The sequence below is a fragment of the Rhinolophus hipposideros genome, assembly GCF_964194185.1.
Source record: "Rhinolophus hipposideros genome assembly, chromosome: 1".
Taxonomy (NCBI): Eukaryota; Metazoa; Chordata; class Mammalia; order Chiroptera; family Rhinolophidae; genus Rhinolophus; species Rhinolophus hipposideros.
The window spans coordinates 28,806,072-28,828,544 of NC_138047.1; the positions used below are offsets into that span (position 1 = coordinate 28,806,072).

The 22,473-nt window shown below is 44.8% G+C and overlaps 1 protein-coding gene and 1 long non-coding RNA gene across 4 annotated transcripts; one reads left to right on the top strand and one right to left on the bottom strand.

The window, feature by feature from the left end:
- Nucleotides 1–8,168: 8,168 nt before the first annotated feature.
- Nucleotides 8,169–10,329, bottom strand: FZD8 (frizzled class receptor 8; the record flags this gene model as incomplete). Its single annotated transcript, XM_081048817.1, has 1 exon — nucleotides 8,169–10,329. The coding sequence occupies one exon, from the start codon at nucleotides 10,327–10,329 to the stop codon at nucleotides 8,278–8,280; it is 2,052 nt and encodes a 683-aa protein (XP_080904943.1). The 3' UTR covers nucleotides 8,169–8,277.
- A 913-nt stretch (nucleotides 10,330–11,242) lies between these two features.
- Nucleotides 11,243–21,434, top strand: LOC308497826. 3 transcript variants are annotated; one of them, XR_013993386.1, is made up of 7 exons: nucleotides 11,270–12,571; nucleotides 13,489–13,525; nucleotides 14,543–16,762; nucleotides 16,909–17,022; nucleotides 18,872–19,143; nucleotides 19,629–19,755; nucleotides 21,087–21,434. It is a non-coding gene; the product is annotated as an uncharacterized lncRNA (long non-coding RNA). The 3 variants fall into 3 exon arrangements; XR_013993385.1 differs by lacking the exon at nucleotides 18,872–19,143 and having other exon boundaries at nucleotides 11,243–11,614; XR_013993387.1 differs by lacking the exon at nucleotides 18,872–19,143.
- The last annotated feature ends 1,039 nt before the right edge of the window (nucleotides 21,435–22,473 follow it).

Here is a 22,473-nt window from a genome sequence, read left to right on the forward strand (position 1 = left end):
AAAAAGACCCCTGTTTGTATACCCATGTTCATAGCAGCATTATTCACAATAGCTAAGAGGTGGAAACAACCCACTCCTTTGGTGGATGAATGGGTAAACAAACGGTAGCATATACACCCACTGGAATATTATTCAGCCCTAAAAAAGAAGGAAATCCTATCACACGCTACAACATGGGTGAACATTGAAGACATTATGTTAAGTAAAATAAACCAGTAATAAAAAGACAACTACTGGATGCTTCTAATTATATGAGGTACCTAGAATAGTCAAATTCATAGAACCAGAAAGAATGGTGGTTACCAGGCACTGGGAGGAGGGGAAAAATGGAAGTTGTTTAATCTGCAGAATTTCAGTTTTGCAAGATGAAAAAGTGCTGGCTAGAGATCTATTTCCCAACAATGTAAATATACTTAACACTATATAAATGTATATTTAAAAACTGTTTAAGATCGTAAAGTTTATTGTATTTTTTATCACAATAAAAAATAAATAAAACAAAAAATGTCTATGGAAACGTCCCTACAATAAAACAAGCCCTTTAATGATGGTAGCTGACTTTTACTGATCCAGGCAGGCATCGTTCAGTGCATTTTATCTGTATTAGAATTTAATCCTTACAACAACCTTTAAGAAGTAGGCACAATTCTTATTTCCGTTTTATGGAAGAGGAAACTTGAGCAGACAGAGGCTGAGTCACTTGCTAAAGATCACACATGAGTGGAGCCAGGCCTTGGGATCCAGAGTCTGTGTTCTTTTCCTTTCCCTTTTACTGTCTTTCTGCAGCTTACTGGAGATTCTGTAAGTTAATCAGGTAAAAATAATGTTCATTATAAGATATTTTCCAGAACGCTTAAATTGAGTTATTAGCTTCTTTGTGGTTCCCATTAAGTATAGCCAAGTGATGCTTTTTAATGGTATTATGCAAAGTTTGTATCGCTTTCATGGGTTTGACTTATGACCCTCTGCTTAGACTTTTTCTTACAGAATTAGGATAAGGTGTACCAGGTAAGATCCAAAATCATACTTGTTACATAGTGTCATGAAAACCTCAGAGTTTATTTGCAGAAGTGCATTTCACTTTCTGGGTGTTCTCTCAGGGTATCCAGAGAAAGAGTGGATTTCTATACTGAATAAATGTTATCCCAGAATTCTAAAACTTGAGCAAATTTCTAGCATTAGGTAAGATAGTATCAAGTTCCTTTGAAAGATAGATAAACATATTGGCATATATTCAGGATCCAAGTGGTCCTGCTTCCGGGGCAATACGACAGACCGCCTGATCTTGGAAAGTCATACCCAGAGTAGGTCACTACAGGATGAGCTTTCATTTCAAGCTGAGGTGGTTTCAGTAAATAAACACTTACTGAACAAAAAAGAGAACATTTTAATATCTTTACTAATTAATACATCAACATTATTGATTCCTCCTAGATTCACAGGTTGGGTTTGCTTTATAGTTTAATAGAACCAGATCCTGTGTACCTAGTTCTTCGTTATTTCTTTACAAGTGAAAGAGAAAGCAGGGTGATTGCCTATATAGTGAGATCTTCAGTTCAGAACAACAAAGCATGAACTTCTCTGTTTGGACCAGGTGAGGGCACTCCTGTCCTCTCCCAAATATTTACTGACTCAAAGTGACAGAAAGAAAAAAAAGAATCACTTCCATTTAAATTAGCCAAGTAGGATGACAACAGTTAGTTTGCTTAATTAATTTCTACTTGTATTTTGTTGTTTTGTTTTAGGTCATAACACCACCTTTGATTACATGCACTAGTTTTCAACTCTGGCTACACATGAGAGTAGTTGTAGAACATTTTGAATACTTAAGATTCCATCACCAGAAATTCTGACTCAGTTGGTCTGGGATGCTGCCAGGGCATCAGTATTTTTAAGTAGCATCTCAAGTGCTTATGTGTAGGCAGGGGTGAGAACTACTGCCAGGGTGTTAAGCAGAAACATTGGAAATTGTTTTTTTTTTAAACTTTAAATTAGTGTATGGTTCACCTGAGTGGTTATGGTGATATAAATAGGTAACTTTATCCTCTGTGCATAATGGTTTGCCCCAAGGTTTGAAAAGCCATTAAAACTTGGCCGTTCAGTTAAAATTTATCCTTATTTATCCTCTTGCTCTGGCCAGTTCTCCTTTGCTTTCATCGTTCTCTGGCCACCACTTCCCCTTCTCAGGTACCACCCATTCCTTAGGTCATCTCCGAGGACCTGGTTTAAATTAGCGGAGCTAATCTTTTTGGTTTGTTCTCTGTAGGGAGGGAGTCTCAGAGAGCAGTTCCAGGCTCTCGGTCTCACGTGGAAAGGTGCTGGCTCAATCAGCTGTAACCAGTTGGCCATTAGCCATTATTATTTTGTGTATAACTGCCGTGGCTACGATAGCAAGTGCTGACTGCGATTGTCAAACTCTGACTGCAGCTAGTGCGGATCCTGTGGACCCTACCTCCTGTGTCCCCCTGGAGGGAGACCCCTTGGTGGAGTACTGGCGGATGTTTGCTTCTAGTGTCTCCACTGGCCGCCATCGAGAATATAGTGGTATGACTCCCCTACTTGTGGCTCTGTTGGCGTTCCTTTTCAGCCTCACCATATCCTGCATTCACCTGGCGGGAGCGGGAGCTGAGACCCTGCATGACACCAGGCATGGCGAGCAGGGTATGGTACCAGCCAAAGCAATCCGAAGAGCGGTGGAGCAGTTTCTGCACATGAACGCTCAGTCTCAGGAAGCCCGTGAAGAGCTGCCCCGGGAGCGGAAAATGCGATCTGTCTGGGAGAAACATGACCCCTCGGTGAATCGGTCGTCCTCTCGAGCCTCCGGATGGCACAGCCCCTTATTGGCCATAGCAGAGGTTGCCTGCTGTTTGATAGTCTGCTGCTGCCTAGGCTCCTAGAGTTGTGGATACCTTATACCGGGGCCTCCACCCACTTGGACACTCTCTCATTCCAGAGATTTCCGTGATGCTCCCCTTGGTGTCTGTTTGTGCTCTGTTTCCTGCTCCGTGCCCTGCCCTGTCCTGGCTTCATTGCCCAGTGGCTCTGAAGTCTGCTTTCCTCTATGGCCCTGGCCAGGCTCTCCCTGGGCAGATGTTTCCAATTCTGGCCCCTCGCCCCATTATGAGCTCTAGCTATCAGCAATGGAGTCCTCTCATTCCTCCAGGTCACTGCAGCTCCTCACTAAGCCAGCAGACTCTGTGTCCTTGGGCCTTTTGTATCAACTAGGAAACAGCTCACTATGCAATGTTTGTATTACTGAGGATACAGGCCGCAGAGAGCAGGTGAGCTGGCTCAAGTTGGCCAGTGGGCCGAGAGACAAAGCTTTCCAGAGCTATGCCGGCAGCCTCTGAGGCTGTGTGTTTGATGTTCCTATGGAGGTCATCACCAACCATGGGGAAACCTGTATTCTCGTGTGATTTTGGGTCTAGGTAGACACAGCCCTGGTCAGTTGATGTTCAAGAACAGATGCACATAGTGGTGGCTAAAGGGATTTACGCAGGTAGCAGGGCAGCTGGGAAAGGCAGAAATAGGAGTGACAAATAGGATCAGTGCCTTCCAAACCCTGCCCTTCTCCCGACTGCATGAACTTCGGCGAGTCCAGTCCTCTTTGGGCTTTAGTGTAGGGCTCACCTATGCATGCTAAACACGTGGGGGGCCTGTTAAAATACAGCTTCTGATTCACTGAGCACGACCTGAGACTCTACGTCTCTCCATTGTGCTCCTAGGTCTTGCCTCTGCTGCTTGTCTATGGAGCAGCAAGATTCTCAATGGGCCCTGGGATCTCCGTCTTTAAAACTCCGTGATTGTGGTAGTGGCCTCTAAGATCTTTGTCAGTCTATATCCCCTTGACTAGTGCCTCCTCTTTCTCTCCTGTCTCCACCAGCCATCTGACCCCCAGGAACAAGAACTCTTCAGCCGTGGAGTCTGTGAGGCTGCCTCTTTTCCATATGCACCAGTTGAAAGCCTGGTCTTCCCACACTGCTGTGCTATGGAAATCTTCCTCCCACAGGACTCATATATTCCACCGCAGATGCTCTTCCCTTTGGCTGACCTCGTTTCACAGCAGTGTCTATTCCTTGGTGTGTTTCCACAAACACCTGGCTGGACATCGGGGGACAGTCTATATCCCACCCAACCCAGCAGCATTCACGTGCAGCACTGAAACGTGTTCCCTGGGCTCAGCAGATGGACTTCTACGTGGGAAATTGTTAAGTCGTAATAAGAAAGCAACTACATGCCACCTCAAACTATTCTTCACGATTCATTCTTTCCTCAATAAAAAGTATGGTGGATCTTTGGCAAGCGGCCTATTCTTCAACTAAAACTAACTCAGAAGATAATTTTTTAAGAAGATAGACCTTTGGATTTCAACACAGCTTAATTATATTTTTAGCATAACTGTTATAGTGAGGATTTAATTCAGTTGTGGTCTTGTGGGGACTTAAGCTGATGAAGTTTGGGGATCCTTAAGAGAAAAAATTCAAAATTATGAATGCAAAGTGCTTGCAAGCCCTCTAGGTGGGGTCTGTGTGTGGGGCAGGGTCAGCCCTGGGGGCCCAGTATTTCTGAATGAATTCAACAAAAGAACCTGTCCATTCCCCCGGTTCTGAAAGTTTGTGGTACCACAAGGTGGCAGTGCAGTATCAAATGTGGAGAGCTGATCACTACACTTGTGATTGTTTGGCATCTCAACAGAAATGTTTGCACCTGTACTTTAAATTGCATCCTGTGCTTTGCAACAGCTTTTGTCTCTGTGTGATTTTTTCTGTTTGTTTGGCAAGACAATCTTTTTCCTGCCCCCAAACTCGGAAGGATTTACAGGAACCTGAAATGCCATCAATACAGGCTAAGAAACTAATGGTGAGTTTGTTCCTTAAACTTTATACATTTTTCCCCTTCTGTTTTTATACTTTCAAATTGCATTTATGATAAAGCAAAAAGAAAGTGTTTCACATAACTTCTCCCACAAGTAATTTCAATGAGCTTTGGCTTTACTAATGGTTTTAACCATATTAGACTTTATTGACATTGATTTTTCTAGCCACACAGTAACCACATCCCCTCCCCATCCCCCATACTTGACAAGATTTTCAAAAACTAACACTTGTTCCATATAGTAATTCAAGACATACCTGTAGAACACAGAGGAGGTGTTCTGTCAGGGACTCATTCATTTGTCTAACGCAAATGGCTAAATACTCTTTCTCCTTTTTCTTACCCCCAAGTCAATTTTGGGTTTTTTATTCCATTAATAGATACAATTTTGGCATTGGCAACTTTGCAACTCAAGGTTTAGCTTTAAAGTCAAAGAACCGGCACTTGTAGTTTAATATCAGTCTCTAAAATCAGTCTCTAGTGATTACAGGTACGGGTCTTTTACTGTGAGCTGTCCCCAGAATGTCAATGGGATTTGTTAAGTTTGCTTATCCTAAGCACACTTACAGGCATTTTGTATAAGTTATCAAATATGGCATTTTACAAGGATACACTGAAGGAAGAAAGCTTCAAATAACATTTTCTACTGTGTCACATAGTTGAAAATGTGTCTATGAGGATATTGCCACATTAGAAAATCAGCATGTTGACTAGTGACTTTTAGCTCTCTCTCCATCCCACAGATGTGGTAAAGACTATGGGAATGCCCTCCAATGCTACTTTATAACTGACAAATGTAAAGTTTATGGCTGGTTTATGTATACTTACATGAGACTCACCACATAGGTTAGATGCAGGGCACTTATTGAAACTTAAGTTACAAAATAGTAATTATTTAATGAATAAAACTGCTGGGAGGTGAAGATTTTACAATGCCTCTGACTTTAAAAAATAAAATCGGCATGACAGCTAAACTGGGTGTCCTTATTGCATATCTAATTCAACAATCCAATTAACACTAAGAATGACTCTGGAAAGGATTTGCAAAATGTTTTATCACAAAACTCTTCTTAAAAGCCTCTTAGATGAGAAAGATGAGCTAGGGAAATAGTTCCCACCCTATTAAAATAAAATTTTTTTTAACCACTAAATTTTCCTATTAGGAAAAGAGAACAAACGTCTTAGCAGGCTGCAGAAAACAGGTCCCCCCACCCCCCAGTTTGATGTCCCCATCATTAGCAGGGTAGCTGCCCATTTCTTATCTTGATTGACAGGTTAATAAGGGACCTGGGGCTATCTTTTCAGTATGAACACACAACCTTACCAATTACTTTTAAATTATTGCTAATCTGTCAGAAAATAACAAGCAGGAGGAATAAAAATATCTGAAAAAGAGAAATGTCTGCTGAAGATTTTACTTCCGGTGCTTTAAAAGGTTCAGTTCAGAAAACTTGCCAGAATTTAGTCAATAGAATTTAGGCATGGAGGTTTTTTTTTTTTTTTTTTTTAAGAAAAACTTGTAGTTTATAATAGTTCATTGGTTCAATTAGGAGCAAAAAAGAAGGGAGTTTTGTAATGCAATTGTCCAGCAAAGGAAAACGCTTTAAATTGGGGGATTATGTGCGCAGACCACCTGTAGGGCATTCAGAGCTTTTTTCTATAATGCTTCAACCCATGCCTAGCTGCCTGCAGGCTGGCTAACAATGCCAGGAAAAGCTGTTTAAAAGGCTGAGCGCACTTGTGCCTCTGGTCTTCACTAACTGTTACAAGTCTTCCTCTCCCTCGCTCTCTCTCCTTTTTAAAGTAAAAGTCCCACATGCCTTTAATGGGGGAACTTTAAGGCTCCACGGTGGCCAATTGGTCTGCGCCAAGAGGAGCCAGGCAGCAGGGAAAGAAACTTCAGACTATACAGCACATTTGGAGAGGAGAAAAGATCAAAGTTTTTTAAACTCAAAAGACCAAGTTCCCTACAGATTAACCCTATTCATTTAGCTGCTCTTAAAGGAATGATGTGCTGGGCCACTGGGCAGACAGGTAAAAAGTTCAACAATTGCCAAAGCATTCTTCTGCTAATTCAACAGCCTTCTGCTCAAATAAATTAGCTTAGTCTTTTACAGAGGAACAATAGCTTTTTCTCTAAGAAAAGAAGCACATTTGATATACACAAGCCTGGAAAGGTTATTAAGATGTTAACCCGTTAGTTTAATCCATTAAAGACGCCTGCTCCACTACCAAATTGTCAAATGACTTATACTGTAAAGTGTGATCCATAGTTTAAAACATTAACCTCTACACTTCAGCAGTGTGTTTAGTTGCTGGTAACCCAGGTGCTTTCAAAATCACGAACTCGAGAGAGAAATAAATGTGGGGTTTTGAAGCCTTTAGTGGTATTATACAAGATAAATAACAAGGCCTGAGTAGAATTGCTTCCTTGCAAAAGTCCCTCTTACATACTCTAAGGTGTGTGTTGTTGTCCATGGATCAAAAAGAGAGCTACCAGTTTTTTGGAAGGTACAAAAACTCAGTTTTGATTTCAGTTCAACAACTTAAGAACTAGGGTTTAACAGGTCATTTTCTCCATGCCTAAGGTCAGTGTACAGAGTCAGAAACCAGAAAATGTCCATTTTTTCCAGCATGTCCTTAGCAAGCACTTTAAAGGTAACAGCTTAAAATTCTGAGGCAGGGGGAGAGGGCAATGTTTAAATCATTTATCAAAAGTCATTTTATTGACAAAATAGAATACTTATATTTGTTCTTACAGGGGTGGCCTCTAAAATTTTACAAAAAATGTACAGACTGTATATCTTTGGATATGTACATATTTTACAATTTTTACAATTTAACAAATAATTATATAAATACATCCTCTACTGTAAGAAACCCGTATTTATTTGGGGTGTACAATTAAGACATTTGTTTATTTAAGGCATTTGCCTGGTCATTAAGAATACCCAAACCGTGCAATCCCGTTAGGTCGCGATCATCCCTCCACTAGGATATGTAAGGAGTAAGAGTCTACGTAGGAGAAAAATAGGTCCCTCAGGTGAAATCTGTAGATCTGGCTTCAAGCTCAGCGACTGGCAACCAGCGAGGGTTCCAAACCTTGGGTTCTGGGAACACAGGAGAGTCCACCCTCCTCTGCCAATAAAAATTAACGCCTGGCGGGAGGAGCTTCTCGCAAAGCAATGGAGGATAGGGGGCTGGTCTGGGAGCCGTCAATGCCAGGTACTTTGTTCTAAGCGAGTCATTTAAGTCCCAGCTAATGGATACCATTAAGAGTTCATTATCATGCTAATAGCAGTCAACACGGTGAAGGGGTGGGAAACTCAGCCCGTCTAGTGTCCCTTCGCAGGACTTGGCCTCCTCGCCCCCCCATTTCTTCCGGTGTCCCCTCCCCTTCTCTCAGACCTGGGACAATGGCATCTGCTTTGGGTAGGATACCGAGCTGGCTGTGCCAGATCGCCACGTCAGGCCGGTGCTGACGTCGCTGTAGAGCGAGCCCGCCCCGCCCCCCGGCCCCCCGCCCGCCCCCCCGCCGGCCCCCGGCCCGCCCGTGTCCCCCACGCCAGCACTCCCGCCCACAGCGGCGCCCTTGCTGGCCCAGCAGCAGCGGGTGCACAGGGCCCTCCACGACTCAAGCGTCTTGCCTGACCAGACCCACACGCCCGAGGTGATGCCCACGACCAGGCACATGAAGTACTTGAGCATGAAGACCGCGTAGTCTGGTCGGCGCGCCTGGTCGGGCTGCAGGTCCCGCAGGCACGGGCAGTTATGCGTGGCTTCCCAGCGCGGGCGGTTATGCTGCTCATAGAAGAGGCAGGCGACCACGACGGCGGCCGGTACCGTATAGAGCACGGTGAAGAGGCCCAGGCGGATCATGAGCTTCTCCAGCTTGTGCGTCTTGGTGGGGCCGCCCTGCTGCTTGATGACCGAGCGGATGCGGAAGAGCGACACGAAGCCCGCCAGCAGGAACATGGTGCCGATGAAGAGGTAGATGACGAGCGGCGCCAGCACGAAGCCGCGCAGGTTGTCGAGGCTCTGGTTGCCCACGTAGCAGATGCCCGCCACCGGGTCGCCGTCCACGGAGCTGAGCGCCAGCACGGCGATGGACTTGACGCTGGGCACGAGCCACGCGGCCAGGTGGAAGTACTGCGAGTAGCCCGCGATGGCCTCGTTGCCCCATTTCATGCCAGCTGCCAGGAACCACGTGAGCGATAGGATCACCCACCAGATGGAGCTGGCCATGCCGAAGAAGTAGACGAGCAGGAAAACCACGGTGCACAACGCGGGGCCCGTGGTCTCGTAGCGCACGTGCTGCTCCACGGCGCCCAGCTCCTCGTACTCGCCGCGCCCGCCCGGGCCACCCGCGCCCGCGCCCGCCGCGCCCGCGCCCGCCGCTGCGCCGCCCCCGCCGCCCGCACTGCCCGCGCCCGGCGCGCCACCGCTGCACGCCACCTTCTCATGGCCGGCCACCAAGCGTACGAGGTAGCCGACCGACACGAAGAGGTAGCAGGCGGAGAGGAAGATGATGGGCCTCTCAGGGTACTTGAAGCGCTCCATGTCGATGAGGAAGGTGGACACGGTGGCGAAGGTGGAAACAAAGCACAGTACAGACCACAGGCCAATCCAGAAAACGGTGAAGGCTCGCTCGTCCTGGCTGAAGAAGGGGTTGTGGCAGGGAAGGGCGCAGTTGGCGATCTGGCCGGTCTTGACACGGTTGTAGAGCGGGTGCCGCTCGCTGGACACGCTCACCATGGGCGCGCGGCACTGGCAGCCAGGCTCGCAGGGCGCCGCGCCGCCGCCAGGGGGCCGCGCCTTCCCGCCGCCGCCGCGTGTGGGGGGCGCCGCCGCGTCCCCGCCACCCCCGCCCCTGCCGCGGGACGGGGGCCTGGCCCCTGGCGGGCGGCCGTGGCCGCTGCCGGAGGGCGGCTGTTCGCCGGGAGGTGGCGGAGGCAGGCGGCGCGGCGGGCTGGGGGCCGCCGTAGTGAGGTCGGTGCGGTTGTAGTCCATGCACAACGTGTCGGGGTTGCCCTGTTCCGGGAGCCGGTCACAGCGCATACGGTCCGGCCAGGCGAAGCCGTACTGGCGCATGAGGGGCGCGCATCCGGCTTTGGCGCGCTCGCACACCGAGCGGCAGGGAGGAAGGGGCTTCTTGTAGTCCTCCAGGCAAATGGGCGTGTACATACTGCACAGGAAGAACTTGAGGTCCGGTGAGCACTGGATCTCCACCAGCGGCCAGAACTGGTGCACCTCCAGGCCCGCCTCGTCCTGCGTGTCGTGGTTGAATTGGTTGGGCATGTAGGTGTAGTTGTAGCCGATTCCTTTGCACAGCGGCACGGTGATCTCTTGGCACGCCAGCTCCTTGGCCGAGGCGGCTGCAGCGCCGCTGGAGCGCTGCAGCAGCGCCAAGGCGGCCAGCAGCGAGGTCACTTCCAACAGGTAACCCCACTCCATGCTGCGTGCCCTCACCCTCCAGGCAGCGCGCGGAGGGGGATCCGGCGAGAAAGCCGGAGAAGGGGAAAGCGGGTGCCCTGTTGGTGTCTCCTTGCTTCTCCCAGGAGGAGGGGTCTGCAGTATCCTAGTCCCTTCTCGGGACACGTCCGTACGGTGCGGTCCGCCGCACCTTCCTCCCGGCGCTCCGGGGAGATGAGGGTGGCTGTAGGGGTGCGCCAAGGTCCCCGAGGGTCTGCCCTGGTCGACCTCAGCCCTCGCGCAGCAGAGTGGCTGGTGCCCGGCTCATCGTCCCTCACTCGCTCGCGTTCTCTCCGGTGTGCCGGGCCACTTCTCCGCGCGGCGCCGGCGCTGGTGACTTGGCTGGGCGCAGAGGGCGGCGGCGCAGCAAGTTTCCTTTCGGGCCGCGGCGCGCAGTCAAGATGGCTGGGCCAGGCCGCTCCCGCGCCGGGTCAGCCCCTGCGCCCCCCTTTCGGCCCCCGGGGGCTCATGCTCGCCCCCAAAGCGGCGCTGCTGCCTCCGGAGCTGGGGACCCGCCTCCGTCGAGGCCGCCGCCCTCTCTGCCCCGCGTCGGTCGGGTAAAAGTCCGCGCCACGTTCTAGCCAGCAATCAGCGAGGTGCAGGCAGTCCCCTCCTCTCTAGACACGCAGAACCAAATCCAGACCGGAAGGCGGAGCAGACACCTGAGCGGCGCAGCTCGCGCCCACCACCACCTCCTCCTAAGCTGGAGCTGCGCCCTTCACCCAACTTCTCGGCTGCGGCCCCGCTAGCCTCCCGGCCGGCTCATGAATATTTATACGGCGCGGATTCGGTCTCCGCCCTCGGCCGGGCGCGCCAATCGTCAGGGACGGGGCGGAGTCTCCGCGCTCCCAAGGCTCAGCCTTCCTTAAGGCGGTCCGAGTGTCCGCACTGCCATGCGCGCTGTCTGCCAATGAAGAGTTTCGATAACCTTGGGATTGACCGCAGAGACGAAGGTTTTGCCACGACTGTCCCCACGGCACTCAGTGCATCTGAGGGCTTCCATTTCCAAGTCTGCGCTTAAGGGACTGGGGAGGAGGTTTTATGCAGCACGCGCTCTCCTAAGCTCGGTTCAAACAAGTCAAGTCCTTGCTTACGACTCTCTTCTAATGTGGGTGACCGGCTGGCAATGGGGACCCGCGCCCCTCCGTGAGGCCGGGCCGGGCTCTGCGGGAGACCTGGGAAAGGATGCCCTTTTTGAGGTTCTCAGAATGGTCTTTGAGGCTTGGAAATGCGAGAGGAGTGGAACGACGGCAGTTTACTCTGGATGGTGGGTCTGGATGGGACAGCCATGAAGAGGTGTCCCGGAGCCCAGCCGCGAGGGGCGCGGGACACAGGGGCGGTCCCAGTGTTCTCCTGCTTTTGCGGAGTGACCTAGACGAGCCTCAGTGTCCTTACCTAGACAGCGGGGTAATAGTACATATCTCGCAGGGGGTCTGATAATTAGGTGAGATAAAATACATATATAAGGCATCCAGGACCTAGTGTTCCCTTAACAAAAATAATTCCTTTTCTCCTTGGAAGGAAGGAAGGAAGGAAGGAAGGGAGGGAAGAAAAACATAAATAGGACAGACTGGAAACTGCGGTAGGATTCTCTCTCCCTCTCGTACTTTTGGAACATATGTACATCTATGCAAAGTTCACGTGTTTTTGGCCAGAGCCTTCTCTACGGTGGGAGGCAGTGCTGCGCTCTGGCGCGGACGCGCTGACACGTATCGGTGATCTGCAAGGAGCGGAGATGGACCCAGTCTGCTTTTCAGCCACTTGGGACGCAGCCAACCAGCGCCGCCCGCGCCAGCTCGGCGACCACCTTAAGACGGAGTGGGGGGAGAAGGGGGAGGCGAGGGGCCGGCGGCCTGGCAGGTTCATTTACGCTTGTTAGGACGTCCCAGGGGGTTGTCTTTCTCCTAGAATGGAGTGTTTATTTTTTAATTGATGTGCTGTTTCATTTAGCGCTTGTATGGAACTCATGCTGGGGCTGTAATTACTGTAATCTCGGGAACAAGCATTTCAGTTAGCCAGGAGGGTGGCAAAGTGCGTTCTCCTCTCTTCTCCCCCACCCCCATTCTCCCCCTCCCTCCTTTCTTCTCTCTCCCCCCCAACTCTCTCTCTTCTTTCTCTCCTCTTTCTCGTTCTGTGTCGAGATTTTTGCTATTTGTCAGGTTTCACATCAGGAATGAGTATGGCTAGAGAATCAAAGTCGGTGAGGAGGTCGGAACAGAAGAAGGTATATTTGAGGCCAGTTCACTTTTTTGCGGGGTGGTGGTAGTTGGTCACTATCTGTTTCAAAACAACTCTTGTCATGAAACAAAAATAACTAGCACGTTTGTATATTGCTTGAGCTAACGGAATTTGTCTTCCTCCTGTTTTGTCTAATTTAGCAACCTCATTATACACTACATTATAAACAGACAAGCAGAACCACCCCTCCCCCCACCCCCGTTTTTGGGAAGTTACTTTCGCCAAGAATTCTAGGCATATCAACTAGGGTGTAGTTATAACCCCCAACAGTCTTTTCTTTTTTTTTAAACGGAAGTCAAGTTAGAACCTCTTTATACTGAAAACACTGCTCACTTTTGTTTTGGAAAAACTGAACTCCACAAGAATTAAAAATTCAAAAGCTTCAGAAATATTAGTTTATTCATCAGAAAATGGTCTGTATTCAAAAATGCAAAGACCACGCCTTGGTCATTCTATTGATTCCTTTTCCCACTCCTCCTAATCAGAGTTCCCTTTTCTGGTTTTTTGAATATAGACACTCACCTATTTCTTTTGTTGGTACCCTGTTAATAGAGGGCCGTTCTCCAGAACATTCAACTACAGAGTAACGACTGGTAATTCCTGGAGTTGGAGTTCTGAGCGCAGTTGTGAAAGCAAATTCCCCTTGTAAGGCCCAGCCAGCGCGCTGCATTACCCAGATTACAGATGGGAGGGGCTGGTTTCCAAAAGCAGCACAGATGGTGAAAAGTTTCTATTGCTTTTCTTCAGCAGGGAAATGTCAAATAGGAAAGTTTAGAATTACACTATATAAATTTACTAGAATTAGGTAAAAACAAACTGACATTTGAAAATTGAGGCTGAAAATAGTTGATTTTGGCTTTTAATTGGCATTTAATTTTTTTTTCTTTTTTCTTTTGAGATTAGATGAAAGCTTTGATGTTGTGGAATGTGGACATTTTTGGTAAGTATATTAAGTTTACAGGAGAAAATAAGCAGACAAGAGTTCAGAGCTTTCAAAAATCATGTTATAAGCCATTTAGGGGATCTAACTAATAATTTGTGAGATTAAAACCATTTACATAAAAATCATTAAAATTTATTTTTAATTGAGAGACTATGAGAATAGCATTTAGAATTTACTATTAAATTAAATGCCTACTTGACAATCTTTGAGAGAAGAGAGATTTAGGAAGCCAATTAGTGTATAAAAGGCAATGATGGGTCAGCTAAAAGCAAACCAGAATCGTTTATCAAAATTGCCAGCTAAATAATGATTTTTTTCTTTTGTATGTAAAGCAGCTGTTTTTTAAGGGAGGGGAAATAGCTTTAGTAATGACATAAATAATGTAGAAACTTTCTAAAGGGATTTCTGAACAGATGTCTTGTTCCCGAATAGCCCACAAGCTTAATAATATAAACAGTTGAAGGCAGGAATCTAACTCAGAGTAGGGGATTTTTTACAAAACATTGGATATCAAGTTAGGAGACTACCAATATATTGTTTGTCTTGAATTTAAGAAATTTTGGGAAAATTATATTTCAGTGGATTTTAATTTAAAAATCCAACATAAAATTCTTGATGCAAGAGAGGGTCTGACATATACGTACCAATAAAATGATACGTTCCAGAGATTAAGCAGGGAACTCTTTACTAACTAATGACATTTCTTAGGTGTTTTATAAAACAATTGTTTCTCGTAAAAGCTTATTGTCTTTCAAGGAAGCAATCAAATACTATATTGTTAGAGAATGAAACTCTGTCGGACAATATTGGGGCGTCTTGGTGTTTTAAAAATCTGTCTTTCAAGAAGTATTATGTCTTGAGTCACCCACTCCATAGATGGAAGGGAAGGTAGAGGTTAATGGATCTTGCTTCAATCTCTATTAGAATTAAAACGGCTGAGATTATTTTTATATTCCTCTATGTTGACATTAAACTCTAGTGAAGGTCTTCCTCCTCTATTTTCTCCACCACTAGGAAAAGGATCCTGTCAGAAGGAAGTACTCATTGCTGTGTCTGCTGTAACAAGGCCAAATTGTGAATGGATAGAGATGACTGAGGCAAATATGTGCCACTGGCCAGGAATCGTTCTCATTTTACCTGTACCTGTCATTTTGGAAAATGGCAACTGCATGATTCATTTTATAATTATTCTAAAATATGTTCTAAAAATCAAGTGATTCCCCCCGCCCCTCCATTTACACTGGAGTAGTAGGTGCTGAAACTCTTATGACATAGAATGCATTGTACATTAGTTTGGGAACTTTCAGGTGCAGTAAAGACCTCCTAAGTAAAACTGGCTTGGCTAAGAATTATTAATTATTAATTAACCATCATATATCAATTAATATGGAAGCAAGAAGGTCGATCACTGGTTCATTCTGCTACTCAACAATGTTAGGCCCAATGGTTGGCTTCTAGTCTTTTGGCTTGTCCTTTGGTTACGTAGGGCCGCCTGCTGCTGAATCATCGCATTTCACAGGGCAGCAGCTGAGCAGCAAGAGTGGCAGGACCTCCCTTTATGCAGCTTTCTTATTAGAAAAGAAAACCTTTCCTCAAAGGCCTTTGACTAACTTCTGCTTAGGTCACATTGGTCTGAACCTGTCACACCACTCTTAGCTGCAAGGGAGGCTGTAGACGCAAGGACCTGGTGGGCAGCTGGTGCCCACAGACTCTTGTAGCAAGGAAGCTGAACAGGGGAGAATGGCTGTTGAGTAGACAATAGTCACTTACACATTACTATTTGGAATTAACTTTCAAGCAATATCATTTAGCCAACATGCCTAATCTTCCAGAGTACTTTGTTCAATGCTACGAATTAAGTGTGATATAGATCCAAGAAAACCTTGATATCTCCATTTATTTCCTTTTGAAGTTCACACTACGTCTTTGTATAGACGGTGTAAAATAAATGTCAAACAGCTTACTACTTGTCTTATTTAAATGTATATAAATGGCATAATATAACTTCCTTTTTGTTAAGCCCCTCCTTTTCCCTCCCTTTTGGAGACTTCATTAAAAACATTAACACAATTCTGGAATTTTAGGCTTTTTTTTAAAGTCTTATACCATGTAACTTTTAAAATACTGACAAAATTATAATGTAGGAGAAAGTGCATTGAAGCTCATCTCTGAAGGGCTGATGAATGTGAAACCACCTTTATATAAAAAAAAATTTTGGTGTAGGCAAGAGTTTACGTCTGGTAACAATGACCCACTTAAAATGGTGGTCTAAAACAATAATAAAATTTACATTAGTAATACAGGTAATCATTATTAGGGCACTAAGGGCATGCAGGGGGTGGAGTTGACAATGGTATTTCTATTTCGTGTTTCTTTTTGACCAGATTCACATAAACAGGTGCAATTTCTTTTCAAGAGGTGACAGCACTTGATTTTTTTTCTAGTATGAGTCTTGCTTGCTCTTAGGAGCAATTGTACTTCTATAAAACTAACATTGTAGTTTAATAACTACAAATATAACTATAACTATAACTTGTAGTGTAATTTATAGGGCTAAAATAAAAGTTTGATGCATTAATGTGTTAATTTACTGAAATAATATCACAATATTAATATGAAGTCCTGGTATGCTTTCTCAAAACAGCCCAGTAGGGTTCAATTTGAAAATAATCATCTAGAATGTGTTCAAAATATGCCATTATGTGAAATAAAGTAGGATATAGAACTATAAGGTATGCACCTAATTATATTATTATACATGAATTAAAAAAGAGTAGAAGGAAGTTAATCAAAATGTGACCTGTAGTTGTGTTCAAATTCGATTAACTAGGTTAGTTTTTTTTTTTTTTAAATGATCTGAATTTTATACTTAGAAAAAATGATCTTGAAACAACCTTGGACTAACACTTATATATTATGTTATGGTTTACTTTGTTTTATACATTTTGTTTTTTCTCCTTATGTGGATCCAAATGACCAAACAACAAGGACGCTATCTTTGTCATCTCTTTTCCCCCACACAGATTCTACACCATGTATGACCATATGCTGTTAAAATGTGTTGTAGCTGATTCACAGATTGACTTCTTGTCCACCTTATCTTGGCTTGGATTCTGTAATCCCAGTGCTCCAGAGCTGTCCTTCTGATTGAGAATCTGTGGTTTTGAATGGGACAAGGAGGTGGAAAGGAGGAAGGAACTTTGTTGTTGGAGGGCCACAGAATTGGCATTAGAGGTAGAACTCTACGTGTTTGTCCTGGATAACCATGTCCAATTTTACCCTAGGCTGATCCAACCCATTGTCCATGACATTAGGTTATCCCCACGGTATTATAGAGTGACATCATGAACTATTTGAGCATTTCTTTTTATTGGTTATAGGTAAAATAAAAGTTACTGAAGAAGATTGTGTGCAGTGGTAGAGAGAAGACGAGCTTGGGATCAGGCAGTCCTGGGGAAATTACAGCTCAGTTATTTTGCTACCTATATGGACAGGTAACTCAGCCTCTCAGCACTTTACTTCTTTGTACTTAAAATATGTACTGACAAATACGAGAGACCCTCAGAGGTTATGAGGGGTAGATGAGCTAAAAGCTAAAAGGCATCTAGCGCAATGTCTGGACTTTGATACATGACTTTGAGATTCGTAAGAATTCAGTCGTAATGTGGAAAGTGGTAAGAAGTGTATCTATGTACACAAAACTTACCACAGAATGACATTATTCTGATCTTTCACTTAAAAACATTTTTCAATGGTAAGACGATTTCTTTGACATCTCATTCATACATTCTATAAATATTCATTTGGTACCAATTGGTCTGGTTATTATTGATGCCTAACAGTGACCCTTAAACTTGGTGACTTAAAACAATCATTTTGCTCACAATTTTGAGGGTCAGGAATTTTGGAGGGACTCATCTAAGCAGATCTTTGGGAACTCTCTAAGCAGATCTTGCTTGGGATCTCTCCAGTAGTTGCAGTCAGATGCCTTCAGGACTGTGCTCACCTAAAGGCTTGTCAGTGAACAAGCTGGCTGAGTCACGTGGCTGCCAGTTGATGCTGGCTGTCCCTTGGAGCACCTCTATGTGTCCTTTCCAGTGTGGCAGCGTCAGAGTCGTTGGGCTCCTTACATGGTGGGGCATTCCACAGAGTGAGCATCTCAAGAGAACGAGATTAAAACTGTATAAGCTTTTGTATGCTTTAGCTGTAGATTTGCACAGCACTGCTTCTGCTGTACTCTAACATTTGGGGGGCATATTTTAAAACTGCCATACCAACGAAGTGCCAGGTCCTCTGTTAGGTGTTAGTGCTATAAAGATGAATAAGACAATGTGTTGGTCAGGGTTCTCCAGAAAAACAGAACCAATGGGATATATATGATTTATTATGAGGAATTCGTTCATACAGTTGTGGAGACTGAGAAGTCCCACAATCTGCCATCCCCAAGCTAGAGACTCAGGAAGGCCAGTGATGTCTTGAGTCCAAGTCTGATGGCCTGAGAACCAGGAGAGCTGATAGTGTAATTCCCAGTCCGAGGTCAAGAGAAGACTACTCTCTCAGCTCAAACAGGCATAAAGAAGGCAAATTCTCCCTTCCTCTAACTTCGTTCTGTTCATTCCCTCAGTGGGTTGGGTGATGCCCACTCACATTGGGCAGGGCAATATGCTCTACTGAGTCCAGTGATTCAAATGTTAATCTCATCCAGAAATACCCTCACAGACACACCCAGAAATGATGCTTCACCAAATATCTGGGCATCCCATGATCTAGTCAAGTTGACACATCAAATTAATCATGACAGACAATATCTCTTACAGGGAATTCACATGGGACAGCTACAGGTTCACAACTTTAATGCCATTCAGTAGAAGAAATTACAAGATACACAGAAATAATATTAGGAAACAACTAGATGTGCCTAAAAGAGCTGGGAAAGACCTTCATAGAGATTTTGAAGAATGATCAGCAGTTTGCTAATTTGAGGAGAAGCGAATGTTCTAAGCACATGACAAAGCATTTACAAATCATGAAGATGCAATTGCCTTTGTATTTGTTACATTTGTTCATGGAACAGCAAGAACTTTCGTCGAACAGAAACATTTTTGTTTGTATTCAATCAGTTGATGTAATTTGCACCTTTGATAAGGTTGAATTTGGATCTACAGAGTTCAGTGTCTGTTACCATGTTTTCAGCTTCCAGTAACAGGATATCACCTCAAGTGGCCCACAGGGTACACTGTCTCACGTCACCTAGAATCTGGAGGTGGGATGCCACCTTGCTGAATTCTGTGACTCCATGACGCTACCAAGTCTCAGGTTCTGTCCATTTTCTTTCTCTTTCAGCCTCCGTGTGTTGGTTATTTTTCCTCATAGTTCCAAAGTGGTTACTGATCGAGGCTCCCATCTTTACCATCCAATACCCAGAGGCAGAAAGAGGGACATTCTTCTCCCTGGGTCTCTTTTTAAGAGCCAAGAAAGCTTTCCTGGAACTGACTTCCTCTCACCTCTCCTGGGTCAGATTGAGGGACAGGACACATCACAACCCTGGCCTGGCTGAGGAGGGATCAGTTGAGCAAACTTCGTCAGCTAGGAAGAAGGCTGGGGGATAGCCTTGGGTAGGTACCCAAGGGTGTCTGGTCGACCCCTGGGGCCTGTTATAGCACACAGAGGCCAGCATCTCTTTGAGGCCAAGGTCAGATGCTGTACTGCCTAGCAGTCTTTGAAGAAGATTCTCATGCTCTGTGTGTTACTATCAGGAAAGCTCAAGTCCTTTTTCATCTCCTCCTTTTTTCCCCATAACCTCATGAGAGTGGGATCTGTTAAGGTTCCAGTTATTTATTTCACTAGAGCAATGGGTTTTGCCTAAGAGTATAGTATATTCGTGCTTTAGAAATCCAGTTGCCTACCAGGCTTCTTGGCCAGGTTGGAGAGCAACTGTCTGGGAGAATGAGCTGGGTGGTTTGTAATGTTTGCTCTCATCCCTGTCTCACCGCGAGCTCCCTGCAAGGTACTTACTTGAAGGAACACCTTACTAAACTGCTGGGAAGCATGTAAGGATTGTCAGAGATGAAAATTCGTTTCTCCCCTGTATGGTTTCCAGAGCCTCCTGGGGCTGAGTAACAAACACCTTCCGATGACCTGCTGAAAACGTGGGATCCAGCGGAACCGTATGGGTGTTTCCATCTGTGGAGATGGCCAACTCCCTGCAGCGAGTGTCCCCCATGAAGGTGCTATATAGTTTCTCTGTTCTTTGTTTTTCCTGTAGCAGTTTGGGTCTTTACTCGATTTCACTTTCTATACATTATCCATATTGCTCATAGTTCTCAGGAATGTATTTGTGGCCTAGTGACTGAGCACTCTTTCTGTGTCGATCTTGGTAATTGCCTTTCTTCCGTAGATTCTAATCAAGAGGCTCCTTGCCTACTAAATCTTGCCTACAAACCCGTTAGTAGAATGTGATTGCTGGAAATGTTAAAACAGCGTTTTCTACCTGAGGATTCCCCTGTCTCACCCTAGGTGAACCAGAGCCACCTTGGTGGCTTTTTGCATTTCACTGTTTCACATTTGCATTTGCAAGTCTCTGCCTCAGCAAGCAATGTCACTTTGGGGGCAGAATCATTTTTTTAGATATGTTGGCTTTATCATATTCTGCTACTTTGGGGGCTACAAAGGAAGGATTCTTGCTTTTACTTGTTGGTGTATTACCCTGTTCACTATTAAATCATGTTTTCCAGTAGGATCCATGTGGTCTCTGGATTCCTATTTCAAAAGATATGTCTATCTTATCCACTGTGACATCATCTCTTCATTGTGTGATGGCTTTGGTATTGTCCTCCAGTCTTAAAATAAAGAGAACAGAAAGATTCACTTTATGTTTTATGTGTCAAAAATCTGAAAGGGTTCATTTTCTGTTAGGATTCTATTGGAGTTTTGTTGCCTTGTGGTAAAATACCAAGGTTTCTGCTGGAAATAATCCATTAAAATTATACATCCTGGTATTTTTTATTAGAGTTAAAAAATAATGTAGGTATAACTAAACAGAATGAATCCTAAGCTATAATTCATAATTGCAGAATGATGAATGTGAGCCTTGTTCCTAAATACCCCAAGTGAGTAATAAAAATTGCACTTACAAAATGAAGTTTGGATTCTATGCTAATAGTCACTATAGGGAATAGTCACTTCACTTAAGAATAGAAGTGACCAGAATAAGGATGGAAAATAGCTTGATCTGTATTACATTGGTAATGTATTGGAGGGTAGTGAGAGGGGACTGGACGGGCAATGTTGGAGTAGAATAATAATAATGTTAGCTACCATTTATATAGCATGCTTTGATGTGTGAGGTTCTGGGTTTGACCTTTTTTATTATTTAAGATGTTTTGGCAACTAGTAACAATTAACCCTACTCAAACTGGCTCATGCAAGATGGAAATTTATTATCTCATGTAACAAGAAGTATAGAAGTAGGGTCGATGCCTGGGTTTGTTGATACAGATTTTCAAAAAGATCATCAAGGATTCAGATTCTTTGTATTTCTCTGTCCTGCTTCCCTTAGGGTGTTGGCAGTGGTGACCTCAGGGTCAGAAGACAGCTGAAGCAGTTCCAGGCTTCACATCGAGAGAGAACATCCCAAAGAGGCACAACAAACAGAAAAATGAACAAACAAACAAATAAACAACAGGGATATTTCATTCCTTTTCTCTTTCCCAGAAGTCTGGAGACTTCATTGGCTGTGTTGGGCTGAATTCTCATTCTTAACCCAATCATTGGTAAAAGGAATGGGATTACCACAACTGGTTTAAAGGTCTCAGGTCACCCCATTTCCTGAGCTGTGAATTAGTCTTTCTCTGAAGTACCTGGCCATGTGGAGGAAGGTGAAAATCTGAATAAAATTTGGGTTTATAAGAAAGAAAGAAGGGAAGTAAAGATGAATGTTGGCCAGGCAACCAGTATTCTGTTACCTAACTGTATCCATCTCTATCTTTATCTCCATCTCTATAATTTATAATGTCTAAGCCTCATGGAAAATTTGCAAGATAGATCTTAAAAGTCATGTTGTACAGATGGGGCTCATTCCAGTACCACATATTGTATCATGGTGTTTTTCAACAGTGACATCCTTTCTTCCAAGCAAATCTTGAACCAAAGTGCAATGTATAAACAGATAAAAATATATAAGTTCTACTGATGAAATGGGCAAAAAATTAATTGAAAACCCCAATCAAGCTACTTTGATGAACACAAAAATGTGAAAATATCGGTTATGGATGATATTTGTGGCATCATGTGCACACCTAGATTCAGAAAAAGACTAGTGCTGAGCTGTATCTTTCCTAACCACGTCTCATAAGAAGTTTAGATAAATGCACAGAAAAGAGCAAAGCAGCTTTATTCTGAGTGCTTCACATAAATGCTGATCTCACAGCACAATTACTGTGTTGAGGATTTTCGATTGTATCCATAATTTGAGGAGTGTCTTTTCCGTGGTCAGGTTCCCTGCTATGTGAAGCATCTCCACTGGCCTAGTGCTCCTGGCTACTCCCTACCTGCTCACTTGCTCCTCCTACTTCTGTGGTGGTGATTTTTGCAGGCCTCATGTATGCATTGCCCAGCCCCACCCTCTCTTCTCCACTCTGCTACCCCTTTGGTAAGCTCTGTTCCTGCAGTGAGAGGCCTGCCTCTCCCCAAAACTGCCAGCGACCTAGAGTAAGTCTGCTGGGTTCTGGGGTTCAGTTTTAAGAAACAGCCCATAAATAAAAGCCCCATTTTCCAATATTAGCTTTGTTGGTTATAAAGCTCTATCTTATTGATCAGCTGCCTCCTACCTTATTTTTCAATTGTTTTGTAAGTTGGGAGGTAATAGGTTTTCTATTTATTCCTCCACAACCCCGTCATAATAGTTTGGTTTGTTTTCTTTTATAAAAACAAACAAACAAAACATG